Source organism: Grampus griseus, assembly GCF_964374135.1.
Source record: "Grampus griseus genome assembly, chromosome: 3".
NCBI lineage: Eukaryota > Metazoa > Chordata > Mammalia > Artiodactyla > Delphinidae > Grampus > Grampus griseus.
The window spans coordinates 93,755,234-93,780,183 of NC_139019.1; the positions used below are offsets into that span (position 1 = coordinate 93,755,234).

Consider the following 24,950-nt stretch of genomic DNA (forward strand, 5'->3'; position numbering starts at 1 on the left):
CAAACTTTTTAAAATTTACATTTGCAAATAATTATGGGGCTCTTACTTGCTTCTCCTGCGCAAGCTGCTTTTTCTAAATCAGCGATTGGTTCTCAAATTTCAGTGTGCATCAGAGCCATGTGAGGGCTTTCAAGAGTTTTAAGATTTTCTCATACAGGTTTTGGACCTCAAGGTTACATATACGTTTCTTGTTTTTTTTTCTTTTTTTGCAATCATAAAAGGGATCTTCTCTTCAAGAACATCTTCTAACTAGTTTAGGTTTATATACATATATAGTCTTTTATTCTTTTTAGTAAACATTTTTATTGAACTGTAATTATACGTACAGAAAAGTGCACAAATCATAAGTGTACAGCTTGATAAATATTCATAAAGTGAATGCACCTATGTAACCAGCACCTAAATTATGAAACAGAACATCGCCAGCACCAAAGACTCTGCATTGTACTCTTCCAGTCCCTGTGGAGCAAAAGAAGCCAGTTGAAAACTAACGCGTTGATTATGATTCCACTTAAAGAAAGTTCAAAACCAGACATAACTGATGGTGATTTAAGCCTTGATAGTGCTTACCTTTGAGGAGGGAGGTAGTGATTGAATGAGGGCACTGATTTCTGACACCATAGACAATTTTGCCCATTTTGAACTTCATCTAAATGGAATCAGAGTATGCACTCTTTTGTGTCTGGTGAAGGCTACTGATAGTTGTATGTTAGTTGTATGCAGTTGCTACTTTACTAAGTTCTCTTATAGCTTTTCAACAAATTCCTTTGTGCTTTCCAGATATAAAATCATATTTTAAAAGTTTTCCTCTTCCTTTTCAATTCACCTCTTTGTTTTCTTTTGTCTTATCTCATTGACTAAATCCCCCAACACAAAGTTAAATAGTAGAGGAGATAGTGGGCCTTGTTCCTGACTTTAGTATCGACATTAAGATGCTGGCTTTTGGGCACAGGTACACTGTCAATGAATTACTCATCAATTTCTACTTATTAAGTGTATTGAACATAAATGTTAATTTTGTCAAGTGTCTTTTCTGCAAAGATGGAGATAATCATATGATTTTTCTCCTTAACTCTTTTAATATGATGAATATTAATGGATTGTCTAATAATATTCTTACATTCCTATAATAAATCCAACTTACTCATGACAATATTTTTTGAAAGTGCTGAACTGATTGTTAATGTACTGTTAACATTTATGTACTGATATATTCATAAGTGAGAGCGGTCTATAATTTTCTTTGGTACAAACTTTGTCAGGTTTTAGAAACAATGCTTATCATGTTCACTTTACAAAATGAATTTAGAAGCCTTTTTTGTGTTTTTTTGCCCTCAAGAGTCTCTTTATAGCCCCTGGAAATGTTTAAACAACATTAGGATGATTTAATCATGACAGTTTGGTAGAAATACCCTTGAAACAATCGGGGCCTGATTTTTTTTGTAAAGAGTCCATTTGTTTTGAATTTCTGTATCTACTTTGGTAATCTTGGCAATTGGCATTTTTCTAAGAAAGGTTATCATTTTCTAATTTATTATATAAAATTACTCAAAGTAGTGTTATAATTTTGAAAAATTTCCTGTTTTATGTTCTCTCTCTTGTCATTTAAACTTTTGTGTTTTTGCTTCCTCCCTTTTTTTCTTGAAAAGATTGTCTGGTGGTTTGTCTATCTTGTCTTCCCTCCTTCCCCCTTTTAATTAATCCCTTCCTTCTACTTCCTTTTGGTTTGCTTTTTCCTCCAGCTTTTAAGACTCGATTGTGTAATTCTTGGCTTTTCTCATTTTTATTGATATTGCTCTAAAATTATAAATTTCCTGTCATAATGGCTTTTTTTAAATCAATAAATACTAGGTTTTCATCAGTCTTGTGGTCATGTCCTGCTGGTGTGCTTCCAATGTCTGTGGGGATATTGGGCTGCTTATTCTTTTATTCCTTAAAACAACTTTGAATGGGCTTTGACTGTAATCCTCAGGTTTTGGTTTTGTTTTTGGGTGAAATGAGTTTTCCTGTACTTTTAGGAGGAAGGGGTGCCCTAGGACGACTTTTCTTTGCTCTACGGCCCTAAAGTTCCTCTTTCATTTTCACAAAGTGATTTAAAAGATTATCTATGTCCACATATAATGTCTAGGTATATTGACTTTCCTTCCCAACATTTATCTGGACTCTCTCTTCTCTTTGTCCTATTGTACCTATCCCAATTTGGATTCTCATTCTAGCTAGGCTTTATCTCATTAGTCTTAAGATGTATACAGGACGGGCCCAGACTGCTCTTAGCACAATCATCAGACCATATCATATTGCTCTAACACTTACCTGCAAATGGGGACCTGTAGAACCCCTCCCAGTTTCAGCTTTTGTTCTCAGACTGGCCCACTGTACTTTCTAGTGAGAAACTGGGGGCAATGCTATAGTTCTATTCTCAAGGCTGTCAGAAACCAGCTGCCTGCCTTTCACTTCCTCCCACAGAGATGCTGAAACTATGTTGGTCAGTGGTTTGTCCTTATAAAACTGTATTCTAAAGTTCATGGGGACACCCTGTCATCTAGTTTTGTAGAATAGCTATCCTAGTTACTCTGGATTCGAATGGGGAGATTCAGAAACTACTGTGCTGCCATCATCTTCCTCGAGTTTAAACTCTGTGGGATCTCTATTACAGAAAAGAGAGGTTTTAAAAACAATTTTATGATGGTTATGACAAATTATAATTAGGAATTTACTTTATTTACTTAGTACTATGCTAAGTACTTTATATGTATTACCTCATTTGATCTTCAAACAATCTTGTGAGTTACATTTTTCCCCCCTCATTTTATCAAAGGGGAAGTTAGGGTCCAAGATTACACTGGTGAACTGGCAGATCTAGGATTTAAACCCAAGTCATCTGACTCCAGAGCACCTCCTTACTACACTGACTCTCAAATATTATCAGGCCCAACAGTTTCAAACTATGTAGCACTGTCGGCAAAACTTCTATTTGAATTTGAATATTTATAAATAATTATTTAAAGATCTAATTAAAATGTACACATAGTATAGGTCAAATCTAAAAGCACTGTAGATGATAAATAGGTTGAATTGTGTTATATGACCTGATGAACCTTGTTTTCATGCATATGCTCAAAACAAGGCCTCTCCTACCATAGTCTAAAAAATACCATACTGGAGTTGGCCGTAGAGCATAGGGAGCAGAGTTACTGAGACTTCATATTCCCCTCCTCATTCTATCACCACTGCTAAAGAACCAAGTATATATATGAAATAGTGCTTATAATTTATTTTATTAATACTTTTCTTGTAGGTAACTATTTAGAAAAAGTTGGGAATAGTTTCTCCACAATTCACAATGGGCTGGTATGTTTTTGGTCAATATGCTGCTGTGGAATGTGAACATTCACTGGCCCATAAAGTTTCACAAGGAGGTCTCTCACGAGTATATCAATTAGAATCATATTGTAATATATAATCTTATGCTATTAAATTACACAAGGAGTTAGAAAATATTTAGTATTTTGAAATACTTTGACCTTGGAATTCTCCTTCATACGAATACGGTTACTATTACTAACTTTTTAAGCTTCCAACCACTAATGGCAATTCAGGAAAAAAAAAAAAAATGGGGGCTTTTTGAATAGTTCTAAAGCCGTTACATATATGCCATTTTAACTCCTGATGTCTACGAAATGAGTTAGTTTGAGATGTAGATGTCTTAATTTGTCAGAATTTAAACTGGTACAAACTGGAATAACTCATGGAAGGATGACATCTGTTGTTAGGCTTATTTTATCCCCACCATCAGAAAACTGATTTTATTTCTAATTAAAAAAAAATTTTTTTTTGACTTTGGCAAATTGAGGTTTAAAACTAAGCATGCCAATAATAAATGCATCATTTCTCCAAGTATATACTACGTTTCCTTTGGGAAGGACCATTGTTTAAGGGTATTTTTTCTCCACTCTAGGAAAGAAATTAAAAATTTAAATATTACAATACCTAAACAGTGATATTAGTAACTTAGTTTTTATACTGATACTTGTAAAACTAACAATCCAACATTTATTATCACCAAGACTTTAAATGAAACCCAGTCCCTCTGGTGAAGAGACTTCCTTCTCCATTTCAGCACTACTCTCATAACTTTGAACGTCATAGAGCAACAGTGACAGATGTAATTTATTGATAAATTGACTACTAATAAAAATGAGTTTTTATACTAATTCCTTTACAATTAGCTAGGTCACAGAATGAAGAAAACAAAACAAAGAAAAGCAAAACCCCAGTCCTTAACCCCTAAATGGTACATTTCCTTCCCACTTACCTGAAAATACAAAAATATGAATGACCGTGTACGGAGCTACACCATTAACTTTACTTGAGCGGTGCTATTTTTTTACTTAAATGTTTACTTATTTCATTTGAAAAAATTAGAAAATCATCAGTTTGAAATTTGAGCAGCTAACACACTGGGGCAACAAACTAAAAATAAGAATCCAAATGGCTAAAAATAACTCAGTTATAAAAGTACAAGTATAATTTACAGTATCACATATCTCAGAAAAAGAAACAAAACCATTAAATGGCTTTCCTTCTAGATAAGACTGTTTTCTCTGCAGAAAGGGAAAAAAAGGAACTAATGATTTGAGATTAACATCAAACATAACTGTTATTTACCCCAGCAACATCTAAAATAAATGACCTGCACAGCACAAAACTTCCCCATTCACAATCACATACAGTTATATTACTTGTCCCTCAGTTACATAATAGTCTTCTTAAAACAATCTCCCTTTAGAAAATTATTGTATTAGTTAAGCCTATTCATTCTTGCTATGAAGTTAATTTCATTTGTATAGGCCACAAAAGTTTAATTGGCACATTTTAAGTCAAAATAAGTCTTCTTTTTAAAAATTATGGGATCATCTGTTTTCAAAGAATAATCCCAGATACTTAATTCATTAAAGCAATGTTCTACCATCAGCAGTCAAGCTTTTTAAATGATCACTAAGTGTTCACCTGAAGATTATCAATGCTATGTGAACTGTAAACTTCTTTTGAAGATTTGTATTTATGATACAATTTTGTACTGAAGAGCTTTTTAAAAAGATAACCTTCATACATACAGTTAGTTTGCCTCAGAGAACTTAGAAATACAGTATATAAACATTTAAGAACCACAACAGAGTCCACTGTGGTTCAAACTTCAACAAAGATTTCCTTGAAACCTAGTACGAAGGTTACTGGCTCAAGACCATATACCAAAGTGACATCAGCACAAGATTCGATTGTAAGACTCTACCTCTTAAAAAAAAGAGCACACTTGGTTATACATGGCTTTTAACCTTGAGCTACAGTTAGGCTACAAATCCCCCCACCCTCCCAATCTAAAGTTAGTCATGTGGAGATGTGTACATTCTCTGAGCACTGTTTAGAGTCCTTGGTTTTCCAGCTCTGATGGAGATCTCGAAGGCGCTCAGAAGTCCGTGTGCTTACGTTCAGGGCAGGATGAACTTTACAAATGCCACTTTCCTCCATTAGTGACAGGCCACAAATTCCAAAGTATGCATGCAAAGCATCTGAAAATAAGGCAGTTTTATCATAACAGGCATTCTTATTTGTACAAAATATTTTAGCTACTTATCAGCCCATCACTACATTAAAAATAAATTTAGAAAAATACTAAATACAGTTTTTGAAATATTTGCTGTCTCAAACCCCAAATTTTTAAAAACCAGGTGATCAAAATCAGATGATACATTATTCAAGAAAACATCACTAACAAAGGAGAACAGTTCCTAGCTGAAGAAGTGACACTACCAACATCCTCTGTGATTAAAGAACAAAAAGGAAGAGTACCAGTGATATAAAAGACTTCTCACTCTAATGGGTTTTCCCTTTTGCTTACTACAGAATATGGAAACAAGGAGCTTTATATCATAAACAGAAATTTTTTCTTAAAAGTGAAAATAAACCTCAGAATCTAAGTAGCATTAGCCCTCCCCCCTAAGTTTTACTTCTGACAGTTCCTACACCATATATGATGACAATACTATGTTAAATGAAAGAAGCTTAGGCAAAATAATCCATTCTGGAACGCTGTACCATATTTAATTTCCCTATTTCAGGTAATGTCAGTCATTCTAAAAATATATGACCTGACAATAAAAACAAACTCACACATTCTATTTGGTCATAATAATGTGAGTGTTCATACCATAACAATTCTTCTACAGTGGCCTCACTACTGTTTCCCATCTTTCAGGGGGCAGCAACTTTCTTCCATTAAATGGCCACTGAAATCACAAGACTGTTGCTTGCCTGAGAGCCTTATATGACTTCTGAAAGGGCTCAGAGCTCTGCAGTTATGGGAACGCTACAAAATGCAGATTTTGTAGCAGTCAAAATTTTTTTCTGTTTTTGAGTTCGTCATCATTTATGGTCTCATGAGCTATTAAAGTTCAAAACATCTTTTGTGTCAAAAGAATTAAAGAGAAAGTTTTACTCACAAAAGTATCATTTACTTTTCAAAAAAGGAATGACAGATAGTTGTGCTTACTCAATGTCATTTGTGCAAAAGTTATTTCACCAATGAAGGTCCATGTTAATCCCCTTTTATGTCTTTTTAAGAGAATACTTAGGTTTCTTCTAGCTCATTTTCCTCTAATTTTCAGACCACAAAAAATAAACTTGATTTTTCCTATACTATTATAGTTTTCTTGCAGTTTTTCTAAATTAAAAAGCAACATTACATTTTATTGTACAGAAATAAGGAAACTTTTCTAGGAAAAGAATGCAACAGAAAATACACTTAGAATAAATAAAATAGGATCTTACACTTTCCAGTAATGTAAGAATTTTTTTTTCTCAAAAGGATGTTTTGTAAAAGCTAATGAAATAGAAGGTAATGTTTCAATCCTCAAAAACAAAAAAAAAAACCAAAAAAAACCCTCTTTGTCTGTAGGTGATGACGTATTCAAGCACTTTAGAGTTGAAATATATATTTTCCTCATAATAAAACTTCATTTTTTCGTAAGTTTTTCCTATAAATGTACATAAAATCTCTGTGTGTCAAATCTGCTACTAGATTGATTTATTAGAACCAAGAATAAGCTAATTTTAAAAACTCTTACTAAAATGACTTTTATAACAGCTCTGGGAACAGATCTTTTCCACATAAATTCAATTTATCATACAAACACTTCCTATGCTCTGTAATGTACAGGATCTGAAGACATTGTAACATATCTATAAAAAATATTACATCCAAGTATTTACTCAAATGTTAAACAACTGATCTCTCTAGAAAAAAGCTCCAATAATTTTCTTTTAAAAAAGCTACTGTAAAAAATCAAAATGTATCTCAATATGTTTATATAACAAATGCTTTTCAAGAGACTGTCATTTCCTTATTCCCATTATTTGTTAAAACAGTACATTATTTTTTAAAATAGTACCATGTACTGATTGAAAACAATGGAATCAATACCAAAAGAACTGTTTTCTGGAGGCACTTTTCAAACATATTTACAGCTATGTGTTATAGATATCAAAATTTAAAAATATTATTTTGCTTTAGAAATTAAAAGCATTGTACATTTTTTAAAAAGAAGCATAGTTTGCATGAAAATACACGTAAATATGGATGTCAGGAAATATTCCTGACATGATTCCATGAGCCCCTTATTTGTACTTCAATTCAGGTACATATTCTGACCATAACTGTTTTATGACAAGAGAGGACGTGAAGAGGTTCTAGACTAATAATAAAAACCATGACACTACTGCAATGCTGCAAAAACAATCATTCCTTAAATCTAGTGTCATATATTTATAGCTAATACTTGGTCAATTTCCTTATCAAAAGTGTCAGTGTTCTGACTTATTTTTAACAAAGTCTTGAATTGAGTTTTTTGGAAGCTATAAATAGATTCATTTTGTTGGAGGTGAAACCTAAGGGGGAAGGGCAAGCAGCTTGGAGAACGATGCTAGCGGTGGGAGAGGAGCCAAATCCTGGGAGGGCCTTGTGTGCAGTGCCAGCTGACTCTGAGTGCTAAGAAAGTTTTTCAACAATTGTAACAGACTTAACAGAAGAGTTTAGATTAGAGGTTCTCTTTTGCATCAGAGATCCCTTTGGGAGTCTGAAAAGAGCTTTGGTCCCTTTCCTCTCATTTAAGCAAATGTACATACACACACACAGTGTCACTAGGAGGGGCACTGGACTAGAGGAAGACTGGTAAGACATTTTCAGAATCCTAGGCCTGAACTTGGGCCTAGTGCCACCAAAGTTTTGGGGCAGGGCAGAGCGCGGAGATGATGAGCTGTGTTGGCAGGCTAGGCCTGAGGGGTCTGTAGATGGCATCCATGTAGTTACTGACTTTATTATATTAGAGCATGCAGCTTAGACTATGGCCTGTCTAGGTTTGGAAAATAGAATTATCCACATATTTTGAAGAAATGTCATTATTTCTGAAGAACCCTTTTAAAAGTACTTATGAAATACAAGAATCTTTTGTTCTTCACATCTATGCCTTTCCTGAGCTGGGAAAGCATGGAATATTGTATTGTCTGAATCTATTTGGTTCCTGAGTTTTAGAGAGTGAATGGTTTGAGAGTTCATATAGCAAAAGTATTCATCTAAAAAAAATAACCTGAATCTGCCAAAATTCAGAGAATAAGAGTATGGACAGTGAGGGGCACCTGTATTCAGGATTTGAGATTTCTGATTTAATGACTTATGAAAAGAGTAAGAACTAGCTCCCTTTTGGATTTAAGAGTAATTTATTCTGCAGAGCTCAAGTGATAGCTAGTAATCCTAAAGATCTTGGATGAACCAATTCTATTTTGGACAGGGACCATTCAGACCATCTGCCTTACTGCCCGCAACAAGATGAAACACTGCTAAGTGAAATATATGGAAAAAAGGGCAAACTATACCAACACATCTTGATAATCAAATCCTTCCTTTACACCCCAAAGACCCTAAATCTACCATAAACTTAAACAATTTACCTTTTTAAAAACATTATTTAAAGTAAGTTTACAACTGTGCCTATATTTTCTATCATATGCCCTTTCTGACAAAGATGCTTGAAGATCTACTCAAAAAATAAACAAAAGTTGCTCTGGATTTATACAAAAAATAAATTACCTGGATGACTATCTGGCCACTTGGCAAATCCCCCTACGAGGCGATCTTGAGTTGATAAGATATAATTTCTATTTTTCTCGAAGTTAGTATACTGGAAAATTTTCAGAAGCTGAAATGACATGACAAATATAAATTTATTGACATAAAACTTTCATATTGACCTTTGGCTCAATTTTCAGATATATGTAATTTAAATATGCTTTTCTCTAATTAAGTAAGGCTCTCAGAACAAGCCTAGGGGGCTTGAGCATTTAAAATTCTCAACCACATTAACTTTTTTTTATCATCTTATCAAATATACTCTCCTTTTCTTGACCCACTATTTCCTTCTTTTGAACCATACCCAACTGACTTCTCTGCATCACATTTAGCTACATTCAAAACACAACTTCCCAGTATGCTCAACTTCATCAGTTATTTTTAAAAGGGCAATTTAATTAACCTATATCCTAACTCTTATGACAGGCTTTTTTTTTTTTGCGATACGTGGGCCTCTCACTGTTGTGGCCTCTCCCGTTGCGGAGCACAGGTTCCGGACGCGCAGGCTCAGCGGCCATGGCTCACGGGCCCAGCTGCTCCGCGGCATGTGGGATCCTCCCGGACCGGGACACGAACCCGTGTCCCCTGCATCGGCAGGCAGACTCTCAACCACTGCGCCACCAGGGAAGCCCATGACAGGCTTTTGAACTATTAGTTACAAATTGCTGGTAATGAAAACTAAAAATATTTCAAAAAAGAGCAACAAAAATTATTAACCACGTGCTAGAGACAGTTTTGTTTGAGAATAGTAAAAAATTAAAGCTCTTTAATTAGGAAAGATACAAGGTGAGACAAATACAATTTTAGCATAAAAAATTATGTAGCTTAAAGATTTAGGACATGTATTTGTCCTTTCTCTGAAGATCCCATTCAATAGAAAAAAATAAAGGATTGTCAAACTGTGAAGAGAACGGAGTTGGGGAGTGGTGAGCAGTAGATAAGAAAGTTCAAGAAGTGTCACAAAGCAGCTGAAAGTGTGTCAATAAATCAGAGAGCCACGAAAGGTATTAATGATTAATAAAGAAGCATTATTTCTCAAAAAGAGAAACAAACCCAATAATAAGGTTATGGTACAAATAAGAAACCAACTTATTCATTCATTTGGTTTAATTAATAGAATATAAGCAGAGACTCTTTAGACTCCTGATGCTAGAAACATTTTTCATCAAGTGGCACATAAGTCATTACATAGAAAGAAGGAACAATAATCTTAACACTGTACTTGGTTTAGCAATAAAAAGTATTTATACAGCCCTAATATGTGATTACTGGTTTTCAAATTTTAAAATCAACCTAAAGGCAAAGCATAAAATATTTGATCATTGTTACTGAACAAAATATGAATGTCACCTAAGCTGATGTTGTAAAAGTAAAGGTAAGCTGAAAGGTTTAGAAGGGAGAGGAAGAGAAATGGTTCAGAACTAAAAAAAATATATACCAGTAACAATCTGCTGGAAAAAGGGGAGGCCAAATCTTCATTTTTTATAGTTGGGAATATGTTTTCATAGCTGGGATAATGCCTAAAGGTGTTAAGTCAAGAAATCAGCATATTTAAAGTTATTATTTAAAGTTATCCATAAGAATTAAAAATTTTAAAAAGGTTTAAAAGTAGTTGCCTTTAGAAAGTTGTCAAAGACCACCAAGGTCATATCAAAAAGACTCAAGAAACAACTTGAAGGGGCTCCTACTGGCTAAAGATGGGACAATTTGAGCATTAAAAAGAACAATGTAATGGACTAAAATGGATAAATATATTAAAATCTATGAGTTCACAGTGATACTCAAAGGTTAAAAAAAAACCCCTAAAACCCAATTATTTTATTGGAAAACTTTAGAGGATGCTAGGGAACCAACTCACTGACTGAATGAACATTATTAAAATTAAGAGAAAGAATCATCTGCCTTTCTCTGTATAACCATACCTTAAGTTAAAGTGAAATTCTTCTTTATAAAAGAATCCTAGTTAATAAATTTAGAGGGAATGATAGAATATCACCATATAGCAACCCCCAATGACATAATGGACCTAAGTAATGATCCTCAACGGCTGCTAAAACCATTCCGTAAGAAGATGATGAAGCTTTTATACATCGGCGACAAACAATCCAAAGAAAACTAGGAAAGCAATTCCACTCATAACAGCTTCCAAAAGAATTTAAATACTTAGGAATAAACCTATCTAAGCAGGTGAAATATCTGTATGCAAAAAACTACCAAACACTGGTGAAAGATTAAAGATCTAAATAAATGGATAAACATTCCATTATCATGGATAGGAAGACCTGACATTGTTAAGATGTCAACAATACTCAAAGCAATCTACAGATTCAATGTAAACTCTGTCAAAATTTCAACAGCCTTTTCCCTAAGAAATGGTAAAGCCAATCCTTAAATTCACATGAAATTGCAAGGGGCCCTGAAGAGCCAAAACAATCTTTAAAAAGAAAAATGTCAAGAACTCATACTTCCTGACGTTGAAATTTATTACAAAGCTACAGTAATTAAAACAGTAAGGACCAATGTAATAGAATGGAGAGCCCAGAAATAAACAGATGATTTTCGACAAAGGTGCCAAGACAATTTAATGGGTAAAGAACTGTCTTTACAACAAATGGCATTGGGAAAGCTGGATGCCCACATGTAAAAGGATGAAGCTGAAGCTCTTGCTTTATACCATATACAAAAATCAACTCAAAGTGGATCAAAGACCTAAGTTCAAGAACTAAAACTATAAAACCGTTGGAATAAAACATCGGGGAAAATCTTCATAACATTGGATTTGGCAATGATTTCATGGAATAACAACCAAAAGCACGGGCAACAAAAGAAAAAATAGATAAATTGGACATTTCTCTAAAGAAGATACACAGGATGGCCAATAAGCACATCAAAAGGTGCTCGATATCACTAAATCATTAGGGAAATGCAAATCAAAACCAAAATGAGATGTCACCACATAGCCATTAGGATGGTATTATAAAAGAAAAAAACAGAAAAAACAAGTATTGGTGAGAATGTAGAGAAATTGGAACGCTTATACATTGCTAGTGGGAATGTAAAATGGTGCAGCCACTGTGGAAAATAGTTTGGTGGTTTCTCAAAAAGTTGAACATATAATTACCATGTAATACACCGATTCCACTCCTAGGTAATTATCCAGAAACAGATATTTATTTTACACCAGTGCTCACTGCCACCATATTTACAATAGCCAAAAGGTGAAAACAATCCAAGTGTCCATCAACAGATGAACAGAAAAACAAAATGTGGTATATATATAAAACAGGTATATTTACTCAACCATAAGAAGGAACGAAATTTTGATATATGTGACAAAATGGATGGAGCTTGAGAAATATAAGCCAGACACAGGACACAGTAGATTATATGATTCTACTTATATGATGTACCTAGTATAAGTAAATTCACAGAGACAAAAAGTAGAATAGAGGTTAGCAGGGGCTGGAGGGATGGGAGAATGGGGAGTTACTGTTTAATGAGCACAGTTTATGTTTAGGATGATGAAAATGTTTGGGGTATAGACAGTGGTATTGGTTACACAACACTGTGATTTGTACACTTATAAATAGTTAAACTTTATTACATTACGTATATTTTAACACCATAAAAAAAAAGTGAACAAAGAAGGCTCATGGGGAACTTTATAATGGATGAATCAGTTTTGACAACTCTGGAGCCCTTTGATCAAAAGGAGAGACAGCCAGAGATTATATTATATGCCTCTTGATGTGATGCAATAGGAAATATATATCATCCTGACTTGATATTTAATGATAAGGAACTATGGCTGATTTCTTAGAAGTGATACTATGGTTCCATTTTTTAAAAAGCTCTTTTTGTTTAGCGATTATACTGAAAATTTTCCAGATAATATAAAAAATGGTATCTGGGATTTGCTTTAAAATATTAGTCAGTGAGGGTGAGGGAAGTGGATAGGTATATGGATGAATGAAGGCTGGCTTTGGGATGACAACTGTTGAGATTGGTTGATGAACGTATTAAGGGTTCATTATACACTATTCTCTCTTCTTTTGGGTATGTTTGAAATTTTTCATAATTATAAAAATTAATATGGTGCACCTGAGGAATGGCACTAAAAGTGAGGAGACAGAGGCTATTGCCTTCATTTTAAATTGTTCTATTTTCCCAATTCATTTCAACCACATGTATGAATTTTGTTTAAGAGAAAAAAATTAGGATATTATAGTAAGTCCCCACATACGAACCTTTAAGTTGTGAACATTCAAAGATGCAAACGTGCATTCACATGTCCAATCGCGTAAGTCAGTTCACATGTCTGGCGTACATTGTCACATGCGTGCATCCTCTACAAGTGGTTGTGCTTTTTGTGTACTCTACTGTACAGTACTGTATAGAGTACAGTAGTACAGTATCTTTATTTCAAGCTAGATCTGTAAGAGGACGACTTCATTGAATTCCTTGGTGTGCAACAGGAGAAGTTTACTAATGAAGACCTGATGGAACTGGAGGCCCAGAGAAAGGATGAAGAGAGACAAGAGGAAGAAGTAACTGAAGAACCGAAGAGATTCATGATGCAGGAAATGGCAAGGGGATTTTCTTTATTTGAGGAGACACTGTTAGTTTTTGAGGCACAGGACCCGAATGTAGAACGGTACACGAAGGTTGCAGCAGCCATTCAGAATGCAATCCAGTGCTAGCGTGTCATCTATGACGAGAAAAAAAGAGCTACTAACCAGACATCTCTGGATCGTTTTTTCAAGAGGGTAGATAGAACTGAATCCAGCAAGGAACCAGAACCTGTGCCATCCACGTCAGGCGTGAGTGAAATTGCAGCTTGCCCTCCGTCTCCTGTTGCTGACGATCCTTTGGCTCTACCATCTCCCACCTCCTCTCCCTCCTCCAGTCAGTAACTCTTCTTGCCTGTTCACTCGATGCCAGCCCCTGTATGCCAGCTGTGGTACTGCACTATAGTACTTTTCAAAGTACTATACTGTAGGATTAAAAATGTTTTACTTTTTGTGTTTGTTTTTTACATATTATTTGTGTGAAAAGTATTATAAACCTATTACAGTACAGTACTATACAGCCGATTGTGTTAGTTGGGTAGCTAGGCTAACTCTGTTAGACTTACAAACAAACTGGACTTACAAACGCACTCTCGGAATGCAACTTGTTCATATGCAGGGGACTTACTGTGTATAGATGATGAACATAGACTTTTGTTAGATTCCTGAATATCAGGCCTAGGTGATATGTTTTAAAGACAAAAAAGGCGATTTTAAGGTATTGAAAACTTGTGGGTATACAATGGCTAACAAGCTTATATATTTAGGTACATCAAAAGGTAGTAGAGATGGGGAAAATGTATGAACATATTAATCAATACATTTCAGAAGGCTGACACAAATAAATTAATACAAAATAGAAAACCTTAGATGGTTTCTAAAGGAATGACCCATGGTTTATCTTTTAAGATTAAATTTTCCCATAAACCCTTTACTGGTATGTTCAGACAGATCTCCCCACTAGACAGACCACCGATCAGTTTCAGGTAAAAGTTTTTTATGACATTACACCTACTTTCTTACATAGGTTCTGGGACACTAGAGCTTTATAAGAATAGAAATTTCTAAGTAGTACAACAGATAATTGAATTCTGTGGAAAAACCATACAGAGACTAGCTTTGCCAGAGCAACAGGAAAAACCTTTTGCCCTAAACCTAACAATATTTAATGAACATTACAAAGACCAAACCCTTTACGCACAGTTTTTTTATTAACAAAGAGTAAAGGTTTCTCATTTTTATTATTTCTCTTACCTTTAGAGTTGCTCCCACCCAAAAAGAATAACAGGTGTCGACAGGCTTATTAGGTCTTCCATGATAACCATTTTGTTGTCTCATTATACACCACCTCTTTATCCTGTTCAATTCTTTTTCTGAAAAAACTTCTTCTAGTTTACCCATCAGGCACAGTGATGCAATGCCACAAAAAGTTGATCCTCCTGTTAATTAAAACCACACAATACTTTAAACTTATTAGATGTCTAGGAAAATAATATGAAATGATTGAAGAAAAAAAGGGTTAAATAACTCTAGAAAATAGTGAAATAAAATTAAAAGACAATTAATTTTACTTTTATTTCACTATTTTATTTACCTTAATTTCACTATTTAAAATAACCACTAAGCACTGGAGTCTTCAATATGAACTTGATGAAATAGAAAAAAATTAAAATAACTTAAGGCCGTAAGAACAATTTTTTAAATGAAAAAAGATTTAGAAAGTAGTTCAAAATTATATGGTTAATGGGAGAGTTGAAACTAAAATCTAGAACTCCTACTCCCTGTCTACTACTCTATCACCTGAGTCTGATTTTAATTCCCTTAAAGACAGTGTATTGATTATGAATTGAGGTTCCATCTGCCTAAAGCTACAGACTGATTTTCACATATAACATAAACTAGAAGTTTATATGTCAGCTTAAGAAATTTAAGGAAGAAAAGTTTTAGCAAAGGGCAAGTGTGTGTGTGTGTGTGTGTGTGTGTGTGTGTGTGTGTGTGTTGGGGATGGGGGTAGTGTGGAGAAGAAAACTGTATCTGGAAGTAGATGCACAATACAGGTCCATGCTCACTATGGTAGACTGACTAATGCCCCCCAGTGATATCCAGGTCCTAATCCCTGAACATGGGCATGCTACCTTATATGGCAAAAAGGACTCTGCAAATGTGATGGAAGTTAAGGATCTTGAGACGGGGAGATTATCCTGGATGGGGTGTACCCTAAGTGTAACCACAAGTGTCCCTATAAAAGGGGGGCAGAGGGAGATTAAACCACAGTCAAAGAGGAGGCATTGTGACTATGGAAGCAGAAACTAAAGTGATGAGACAAGAAGTCAAAGAATGTCAGCAGCCACCAGAAGCTGAAAGAGACAAAGGAACAGATTTTCCCCTGGAGCCTCCAGAAAAAACCTGCTCTGCTGACATCTTGATTTGAAGCCCTGTAAGATGCAGTTCAGACTTCTGGCCTCTGGAACTGTAAAAGAATAAATTTGTGTTGTTTTATACCCCTAAGTTTATTAAAATGTTACAGCTTCAATAGAACCAATATAGTCACAAAGGTAATTACTTTCCTTGGGAAATGAAAAGTCAGTATTTTTCCATAAAGGAAAAAACAACAACAAAAAAACCCCCACCACTTTCCATTGGCGTTATCTGCTGTCAACTCCAAACAATTTGAAAATACTTATATTTCCAACTTATTACAACTTGACCTAGTGATTTTTATTAATTCCATCTCTTTAAATAGATTGTTCCTAATATGCCTCAACCTGTAACTTTCCTTTTGGTGTTACAAATCTTGGCTGTATTCTCTGGCAAAGGAAAAGTGAGCATTCTCTCTAGAAAATGCAAGGCAGCTATCACATTAAAAGGGTCACTGTCAAAAAATAAAAATAAATAAATAAAAGGGTCACACTGTAAGAACTATTTAGTCTTCAGAATTTTTCCCAATGGAAAAAAAAAGGGAGATCTATGTTAGTCATGAGTGAATTAAAACAAAAGTAAAACAAATTTATCATAACCTTTTAGAATAATTTCTATTCAGCAACTATCAATCTTATTTCCCCTTCAATGACCTACTAGTTTCAATTTCTCTTTCATGAGAAGCTGGCCATGACTTCAGGTATTATTACATCATTAAATATAAAGCCTCTAAGAGAAAGTACATAATCTTTAAAACTATCTACCAAGAAATAAAGACACACTTAATTGTTACTCTCCAAAATAACTGTTCGGATTTTTTAAAGCAAACTGGCACAATTCAAAATAAAAATACTCTTTACTTTGCCCAAATGACCAGATTTTGAAAATGACAATTTCTGAAGTAAGCCTGGTCTCTGAGTAGCCAAACACAGTCATTACAAAGTCTATTCTTTAAGCTAAAATTCACTTATCAACATTTACCCCTGAGAGGTTCCTGTGTAAACAATTTTAGAACACCAGTTCTAAAAACCTGGATTAAAAGTAGGATGTTAGAAGAGTGTTAGAGGCAGACAAAAACAGCAAGAAAAGACAGGTAACATTATGACAATAAGTACAGTAAGAAAAAGCAGGCACAAGACCTCAACTAGAATATCCTTTTGGGGCTAAATAGGATTAGGTCAATGATTCCTACAAGCTTCAAAAATCTTCGAGAATGTTATATCACTATATATATTAAAGTACAATTTAAGAATTCCTTCTCATAATAATGATCTGAATTCATCAAGAAAAGATTAAATTCTGTTCATTATGCCCTGGTTGAAGAAGGTTATGAAAATAACCTTCTGTATCGAAGGCATGTAAGAGTACGAGAATATTAAGGCACATACAAATAAGAGAAAGATTTCCACCTGAAACTGCTGAAAGTTTGCCACCTAAAGTGGAATGCTTCAGTTATGTGGATAATTAATGTACACAGAATACCACTGTCATAAAAAAATCACAGCTGGGAGGGACTGGTTCTCTCTTTACAACCTACCCCAGTTCTTCCAGTTGCAGGGTAAAGGAGATGTTACTGACTCTGGTTCTGTTTGCTATGCTTTACTTATGTTTTAACTTATTGTTCCCGTAAGGTTTTAAAGCTCGTTTTTAAGCATTCTCTTAGTATCTATTTGTATATACCAAATAATTTGAAAGAATCTATGTGCTCTGAAATGTGTAATTTAAGATGGTCAACAAACATACAGCTAAAGTAGAAAGCTAAGTAAACAGGTACACAAATAAGTACATCATTTTACTCTTAAACACCACATGAAAAAGGTAAAGTGAGGGAGATTCAAGGGAGTTGAATGCTTAGACGAAATCAGGCCAAGTAAAGTTTAATACTTCTCTTCTGGATTAAGGAGTAGAGATATTCTAAAAGAATCATGGAATCAAATGAAGATATGTGAACTTTTACATTATGAATCTCAAGAGGAAAAGTAGTTTCAATCCTAGCGAAGTAGGAAAATCTAATTCTTCCAAAACACATGAACATTTTCCCTTAAAACTGTACTATCATAAAAGAATCACTAGGATAAACAGAATCATAACATTTGATAATCATGGCCTAGAAGGGTACAATGTGCCTATTTAGTTCTCGTGACAAATGGACTCCAGGCTAAGCAGGTGTTGGAGAACAGCAGTTGAGTTAAAAAGAAAAAGAAAACAGTGTATTAAGCAGCATTTAGACTGCGGAATTAGGACAAAGAACACATGAAAAAACTTGATTAACATCAAACTGTAGCAGAAGTACACATTCTAAATTCAGCCTTCCCAGCTTTCGGATGCAGAGTGGAATACAGCATAACTAACTCATCGAATATGTACTGGACAACTACAATATTCAAGGGCATATGGAGTATGACATAAATAAGACACGATCAGTTTACAACCTAGCAGAGAAGGTAAACAGAAGTAAATGGTACGAACCAAGTATTACGGGAATATAAGAAAAGGGAGAAATTGCTTAGGGCTGGGGGGACAAGAAACAATGAAAGATTTTACAAAGAATGTGACAGTGAAACTAAGCATAGAAAGATGGGTAAAATTTGAAGTTTAAGGAAAGGGAAATGAAGAGAAGTAAAGGGGAAGCATTTCAAGTATAGGAAAAAGAACATTAGTAAAGTCCAGGGGTGAGAAGGCATGTAAGAACATTTGGAGAATACATTTTCTCTGCAACCTAGAGCACATGGAAGGGATCTCTCACATTACAAAGCTAGGCTGGCACTGGACCACGGAGAACTACACTAAGAGATTTAAATATGGGCAGAATGGTACTGCTGAACAAGCATAGGGTTTCAAGACACTTACCTGATATGTGAGCCTAGGAGTTAAGTTACTTACCTTCTCTGGGTAAAACGACAATAATCACTGTGGTGGTTTTATACTGTGTTAACCTGGCTAAGCGAGAACTGTTTCCCAGAATCCCCTTCTTTATATGGTCTGAAGCTAGAGAAATCTGTGTGAGATCTCTAAGGTGGAAGTGAAGCAGTAGCCATTGCCCTGGTTGTGGGCACAGAAGGTAAGAGACAAGGGTAGAGGTGCTGTGAGAGTCTAGCTTGCCCTTATTCTCCCATATACTTGGAATCCAAGTTCTTTCTACTTCTTGCTCTAGTGACACCAGGCCCACGAATGGATGTACGAACAACAGCCTTCCAGTTACATTCTGGCAGCTGCATGCACCTGGCTGTCCAGATTCCCCTGCAAGGTCTCACTTGTCCACCTGTGCCAGTGCCTCAGGAGAGCTTGTCAGTGACTCTTTCCTGATCCACCTGCTACCCCTTTCAGGGCCTTACTTCTCCATCTTCTTCCACAACCATGTAAAATCTTACTCCTATAATAAATTCCTAGTCTTTAATATTCATAGTGATTTTGCTTCTGATTGAATCTAACTAATACCAAGATGTCCACTCTCGGAGGGCTAGTGTGAGGATTAAGTGAGAAAACTGTTAGCTGGCACAGAGCAGCTGCTTAATAAATAAATTCTTTTCCTTTTAAGTCTGTAAAAGGTTATAAACTGGTGACTAATGGAGGACTGGTGTGACTGGCAAGTTAAGAACAACAACAACAAAAAACAGAACAGGAGATTAAACACCCCTAATTCTGGATTTCTGGCTCTCTGAAAAATCAGTAGATCAGAATAGTTCCACATTCCTGAATAGCAAAAACAGACTTGGAAGGAAGGAAAGAGCAGAATGATGGTTTTTAAAAATGTGCAGCTTGAGAGATATAAAGGTAGCTAGCTCTGCCTGGCAGGCACACAGAAAGGCAGTATGCAGCTCAGAAGCAACAGTATAGATTTGGAAACAAAGTGTGGGTGCCATCACCCCAGGGATGATTGACAGGGAACCATCTGTTAGTTCATTTAACTATGTGCCACGTGTTACAAGTGTGGGAGATAAAACAGTGAATAAAATAGGCCAAAACCTCTGATCTCATGAGGCATATATTATGTGGAGACAGACAATAAACAAATAAATAAAATAAAAGTGATATGGAGAAAAATAAAGCCAGAAAGGGGGACAGAGAATGGGGTATGTATCTGTGGTTGGTTTGCAACTCTAAACAGGAGGTGTGTTTGTGGGTGGTTTGCAATTTTAAAAAGGGGGCTTTTCCAAAAATATCATTTGAGCCAATACCTGAAGGATGTGAAGTGAAGCCAGGTGTTTGCTAGGGATGGGAGTGGAGGATTCTATATAGAAGGAATAGCAAGTATAAGAGTCCTGATATTTAGAAAGATGAATGATCCAATGAAAAGAAGGAAGTTGGACTAAGATAAAGAGGTGAGAGGAAGAAACAAAAATTGTGAAGGAGCCAGAAACAACTTGTCAGGAAGAAGGACAAGAGGAATTGATACTTCAAGAAAGAAGGGGAAGAGGCTAACAGCTTCATTTGCTTCAATAAATAGAAGATGAGGAATGAGAAGACACTGGATTTGAAATGTAGACCATTCATGACTTTAAAAGAAATATTTCATTTAAGTTGCTGAATCTTACACAGAAAAATTAAAGAACAAGCCATTTGTGTAGAAGGGCAAATAGTATACCTGGACCACTATTCTAAAAAGATTAATAAAAGGAGAAAAAGGGAGAACACCATGACTTCAGAGTGCCCAATCTGCAAGACTACTTTTTAGAAAGAGGTTTCTCTTGCCAGTGTAGACAGTGATAAGATAGGGAAGGGAGGTATACCAAAGCCTTCTAGAGTAGTACTTCTCAGCCTATCTAACCTCACAGCACACAAGAACATTAAAACGTCTGACATTTGCAGAACACACAGCGGTGACCTGAGGAGCGAGCTCCTGGTACCTAAACGGGAGCTCTAGACGCCTAGGTCTTGGCTGCTCCAAAGGCTCAGGCAGCAATAGCTTGGCATGCCTATAGCCCATTTGCAGCACACCCTGTACTGTGGCACCCTGCGTAGGAAGCCCTCCTCTCGGGCTTTAGACCTTAAATCTACCAAGACAAAAAGAGTGTAAAAGGAAGATGTAAGCTTTTTGGCATGAACCACAGCCCATCAATGATGATCTTGCTGGGTGTGATCCTACTCGAGTCATACTGACTCCAAATCACTACTTGTGTGACTCAGCAAGACTTTTTTTCCATCAGAGAGTATCATGTTTGAGCGGCCCTCTCTGTTTCATATCCCAGAGAACGTAATCCCATTTTCTGGGGAACAACAGTGTTTGTTCCACAGGTCTCCTGCACTGCAAAGTATCTCCTCCACCTGAGTGCCCATTAACATCCTTTACAATAGTGAGCCCAGACCTCGTCTTCTCAGAAATTCTTATAGATGCCAGATTTCCTCTTTGTGCAACTACAAGTATATCCCTCCTTACCAAGTAGTGATGACCAGTGACATAATTGCTACTGCCACCCCCAATCTCATATAGACATACACAAGAATTATGATGTCCTAATTATAGTATGGCTTCAGAGGAAAATCCAAGACAGTTTTCTATACGCCCCTTAGTGACACGTATGCTCTACAAATACCACCGAAGGAGGGAGTGAAAATGTCAGAGAGGGAAGAGATACCTGATAGGATAGGTCCTAGGGAAAGCACAAGGAATGTGTTTTAAAAAAATGTTTATACATGGTTTACAGTTTACAAACCAGTTTCCCTCGTATCTCTAAAAATAATTTTAAAGAAAGATATAATTATTTCTACTCTGTTGATGAGGAAATCCTCAGAGATTAAGTAAGGGGCCTAAGCCACATAGCTAGTGTTAGGGCTGAGACCTGAATATTGATGTGTTCTTTCTACTCTATCGTGCTAGCAGAGGGATGGACACACAGGTGAGCACAAAAACACTGCTGTGATGAAGAGGAAACAAGGATTTCACTCAGAGAGCCTCCCTGATCTGGGCTCTTCTTTAAAAAAAAAAAAAAAAGGAGCAAGGAAGTGCATTTACTTCTACACGATATATTCCACTTGAAAGAGTTCAGGCTATTGATGTTTTGACAAACTAAGTGACTATCGCTCACTCTGGTTCTGCCAAAATTGAGGAAAAGTGTGAAAGGAGAAACTGTATTAATGTACGCAGTGAACATATGCTATGTGGCAAAATGTTTTATCACTATGACTTAGGACAATTATATTAAGGAGGTAAAAAAAATTTTTTCTTCACAAATTCATTGATTCATGTTTAATATTCTGTATCTAGCTTTTTAGTATTACACCAAAGAAGAAAACGTGCTGTTTTCTAACAATATTTTAAATCATCCCAAGATGTTTTCATGCAACTAACAGCTGAAATGATCACCAGAAAGTACTGTTTGAACATTCTGGTCTGAATAATCTCTGAATGGTTACTGACCTAGGAGAGGCTCGAGTTGGCACAGCAGTGTCAACAGAGAGAAGTAGGAAAGAAGACAGTCAGGCTGCACCAAGAGTTGAGACAGACTTCTGAGGTCCTACATGTTGAAGATACCATGATGTTATTTGAAGGAACAAAAGAAACTACATGTCCATTTATTTTAAGATGCCTTACCATGAGATTCAAGTCCAGCTCCCTGTGCCAACCCATTGTCATAGGACTGAAAAAGAAAAATATGTTCAGTTTAACAGGGAAATAATAATAAATAAGTAAGTTGTCATTATGCTCATTTTTTGTCTCTTGATCTAATTTTAGTTCTCCTTTATATTTTTCAAAATATGCACTCTTTCCCACAATGAAATAGATCTAGGCATTTTCAAGTACCTGCTCTTGTCTTATTCACCAAGCCAAATCAGTAAATGTATGCACTAGGCATATTCTGAGAATACTGTCCAAAGATGGCACCTACATATTTAATTTCTACCCAATAAGAAGCCCCAACCTTTATTCCTCTCTCACTTTCAAGAATATATGAATTTAAGGAAAATGTAAGGATTTTATACTCCTATAACATTATAAACACAAATCTATTTTGAGGCTCTTAGGTAGCCAATGATAATGGTGCCTGCCTAAATTTGAATCTCCCCACATATCCCACAAAATCAAAACAGGATAAGAACAATACAACTACATAAAACTGAAACCTTGTCAAAGCTAGAAGACATGCTCAAGCTTCAAATTTCCTTTCTACAGAAGAAGAAACATCAAATCCCACACTCCTGACATACTTTTGCAGAGAGCAAGGGCAATCTATGAAAACTTGTGAGGAAGAGAGAGGAGGGGCGCTAATGGCAGGTCTGAGATTACCTAAAATCACTAGCTTAAATCACTAGGAAAAGCCTCAGTGTGAAATACAGGTAATCCTTGCTTTGCACAGTTCCAATATACACAAATTCCAGGTACCCCCGCTTAGTTAAGTAACATAGTATGGTTCAAATTTCAGTAATAACAATATATTAACAGTTAGCAACTGCATAAAGTACAAACTTGCTGCTAGCTCCTCAGTCCACAAACCATTACATACATAATAGATGTGTATCACAATCAGTGACCAATCACGTCACCTTTTTCAAAGTCTGTAGTAACTGGTCACTGCACATGTTTTTCAGTTCACACAGACAGCAATGTATGTGGCTGTGCTGTCTCTTTGCCTTTTAGTGATAAACCCACATGATGTTTTAAAAACAATCAAAAAAGGAGATTGGCTACCAAAGATGAAAGTGCAGTAAAGAAATGAAAAGCAGTTAACACTGAAAGTGAAATTGAGATCAAACAGAGTAATATAAGAAACAGCTATCATGACAGTGCTGGCTGATTGAGACTAGATATGCAGTCAGAAAAATCAAGTGAAGGCGAAAGAAATATCTACATAAATGAGGAAAGTGGCTCTGATGAAAAAGATGGAGATGTTCTAGAGAAGAGATGCTGGCAAAAACTTCACATAAAAGGAACTCTCAGATATTTCACAATGAAAATGCAAAGGACAGAATGTTGGAAGCTGATACAAACTTAGAAAGGAGTATGATCATTTACCAAGACAGAAAAGATGCCTGCTCCATATTATAAATTATATAATGAGAAGACAAACAGTGCTGTTCAAGCTACTACTGATGAATGTTTTTACACAGAAAACACTTTAATTTTCAATATTGCTAATGTTTTAAATTATGATGTACTAATAAATAAACATTGGTTTTACCATTTAAAAATTCTGTGTACATTTATAACGGTAATAGTTTTTAATGTTTTGGCAAAAAATTATAAAGGTCACAGAACAAGTGTCATTTTTCCCACTGATGATTAAAATCACTGTGCATCATTTCAGCCTGCAAGACCATCATTACAGCCTGGCACTACCAGGCAAAGTGAGGATGCTGTACTGTAGGAGCTCTGGTAACACTGAACAGTGACTACAGAGAAAAGACCGAGGAGAGTGTGCAAGTCAAGGTGGCAGCATTCAATGGGCATAAGTCTGGTGAAGACAGTTAAAAAAGGAAGGGAGAAGGGCCCACTGAAGACCAAATAAATGAAAACTCCAAAGAACAAAATGCAAAAACCCGGGAAACAAAAGAGAACCTTTCTCCTACCAGAAAATGACAGAACTCACAAACCTTCCCCAATCACTAAATAAACAAACAAACAAAAAGACACTCTAAATTAAAGAAATCATACTTTGTTTCTCTGCACTGAAAAGAGGGCACTCTTAAACTAGGAATTCTTGTAAGAAAAAAAAAAATCCACTAATGACTAAACAGAAAAAGACAAATCTACACAAAGTAACTCTGAGATGAAAACACAACAATCAGAATGAAAACATCCCAGTATAGGAAAATCTGCCTTCACCTCCAAAAAATGGTGATAAAGC

At 35.6% G+C, this 24,950-nt stretch overlaps 1 protein-coding gene across 1 annotated transcript in view; it reads right to left on the reverse strand.

Moving 5' to 3' along the window:
* Positions 1 to 317: 317 nt before the first annotated feature.
* The window catches only part of PGGT1B (protein geranylgeranyltransferase type I subunit beta), a gene marked incomplete at its 5' end in the record, with an annotated part of 60,574 nt that continues 35,941 nt past the window's right edge, over positions 318 to 24,950 (reverse strand). Inside the window, 4 exons of the mRNA XM_082650158.1 lie at positions 318 to 5,570; positions 9,143 to 9,251; positions 15,004 to 15,188; positions 22,700 to 22,745. Coding sequence (XP_082506284.1) covers positions 5,389 to 5,570; positions 9,143 to 9,251; positions 15,004 to 15,188; positions 22,700 to 22,745 — 522 coding nt within the window. The 3' untranslated portion in view covers positions 318 to 5,388. The remainder of the gene's footprint in view (positions 5,571 to 9,142; positions 9,252 to 15,003; positions 15,189 to 22,699; positions 22,746 to 24,950) is intronic.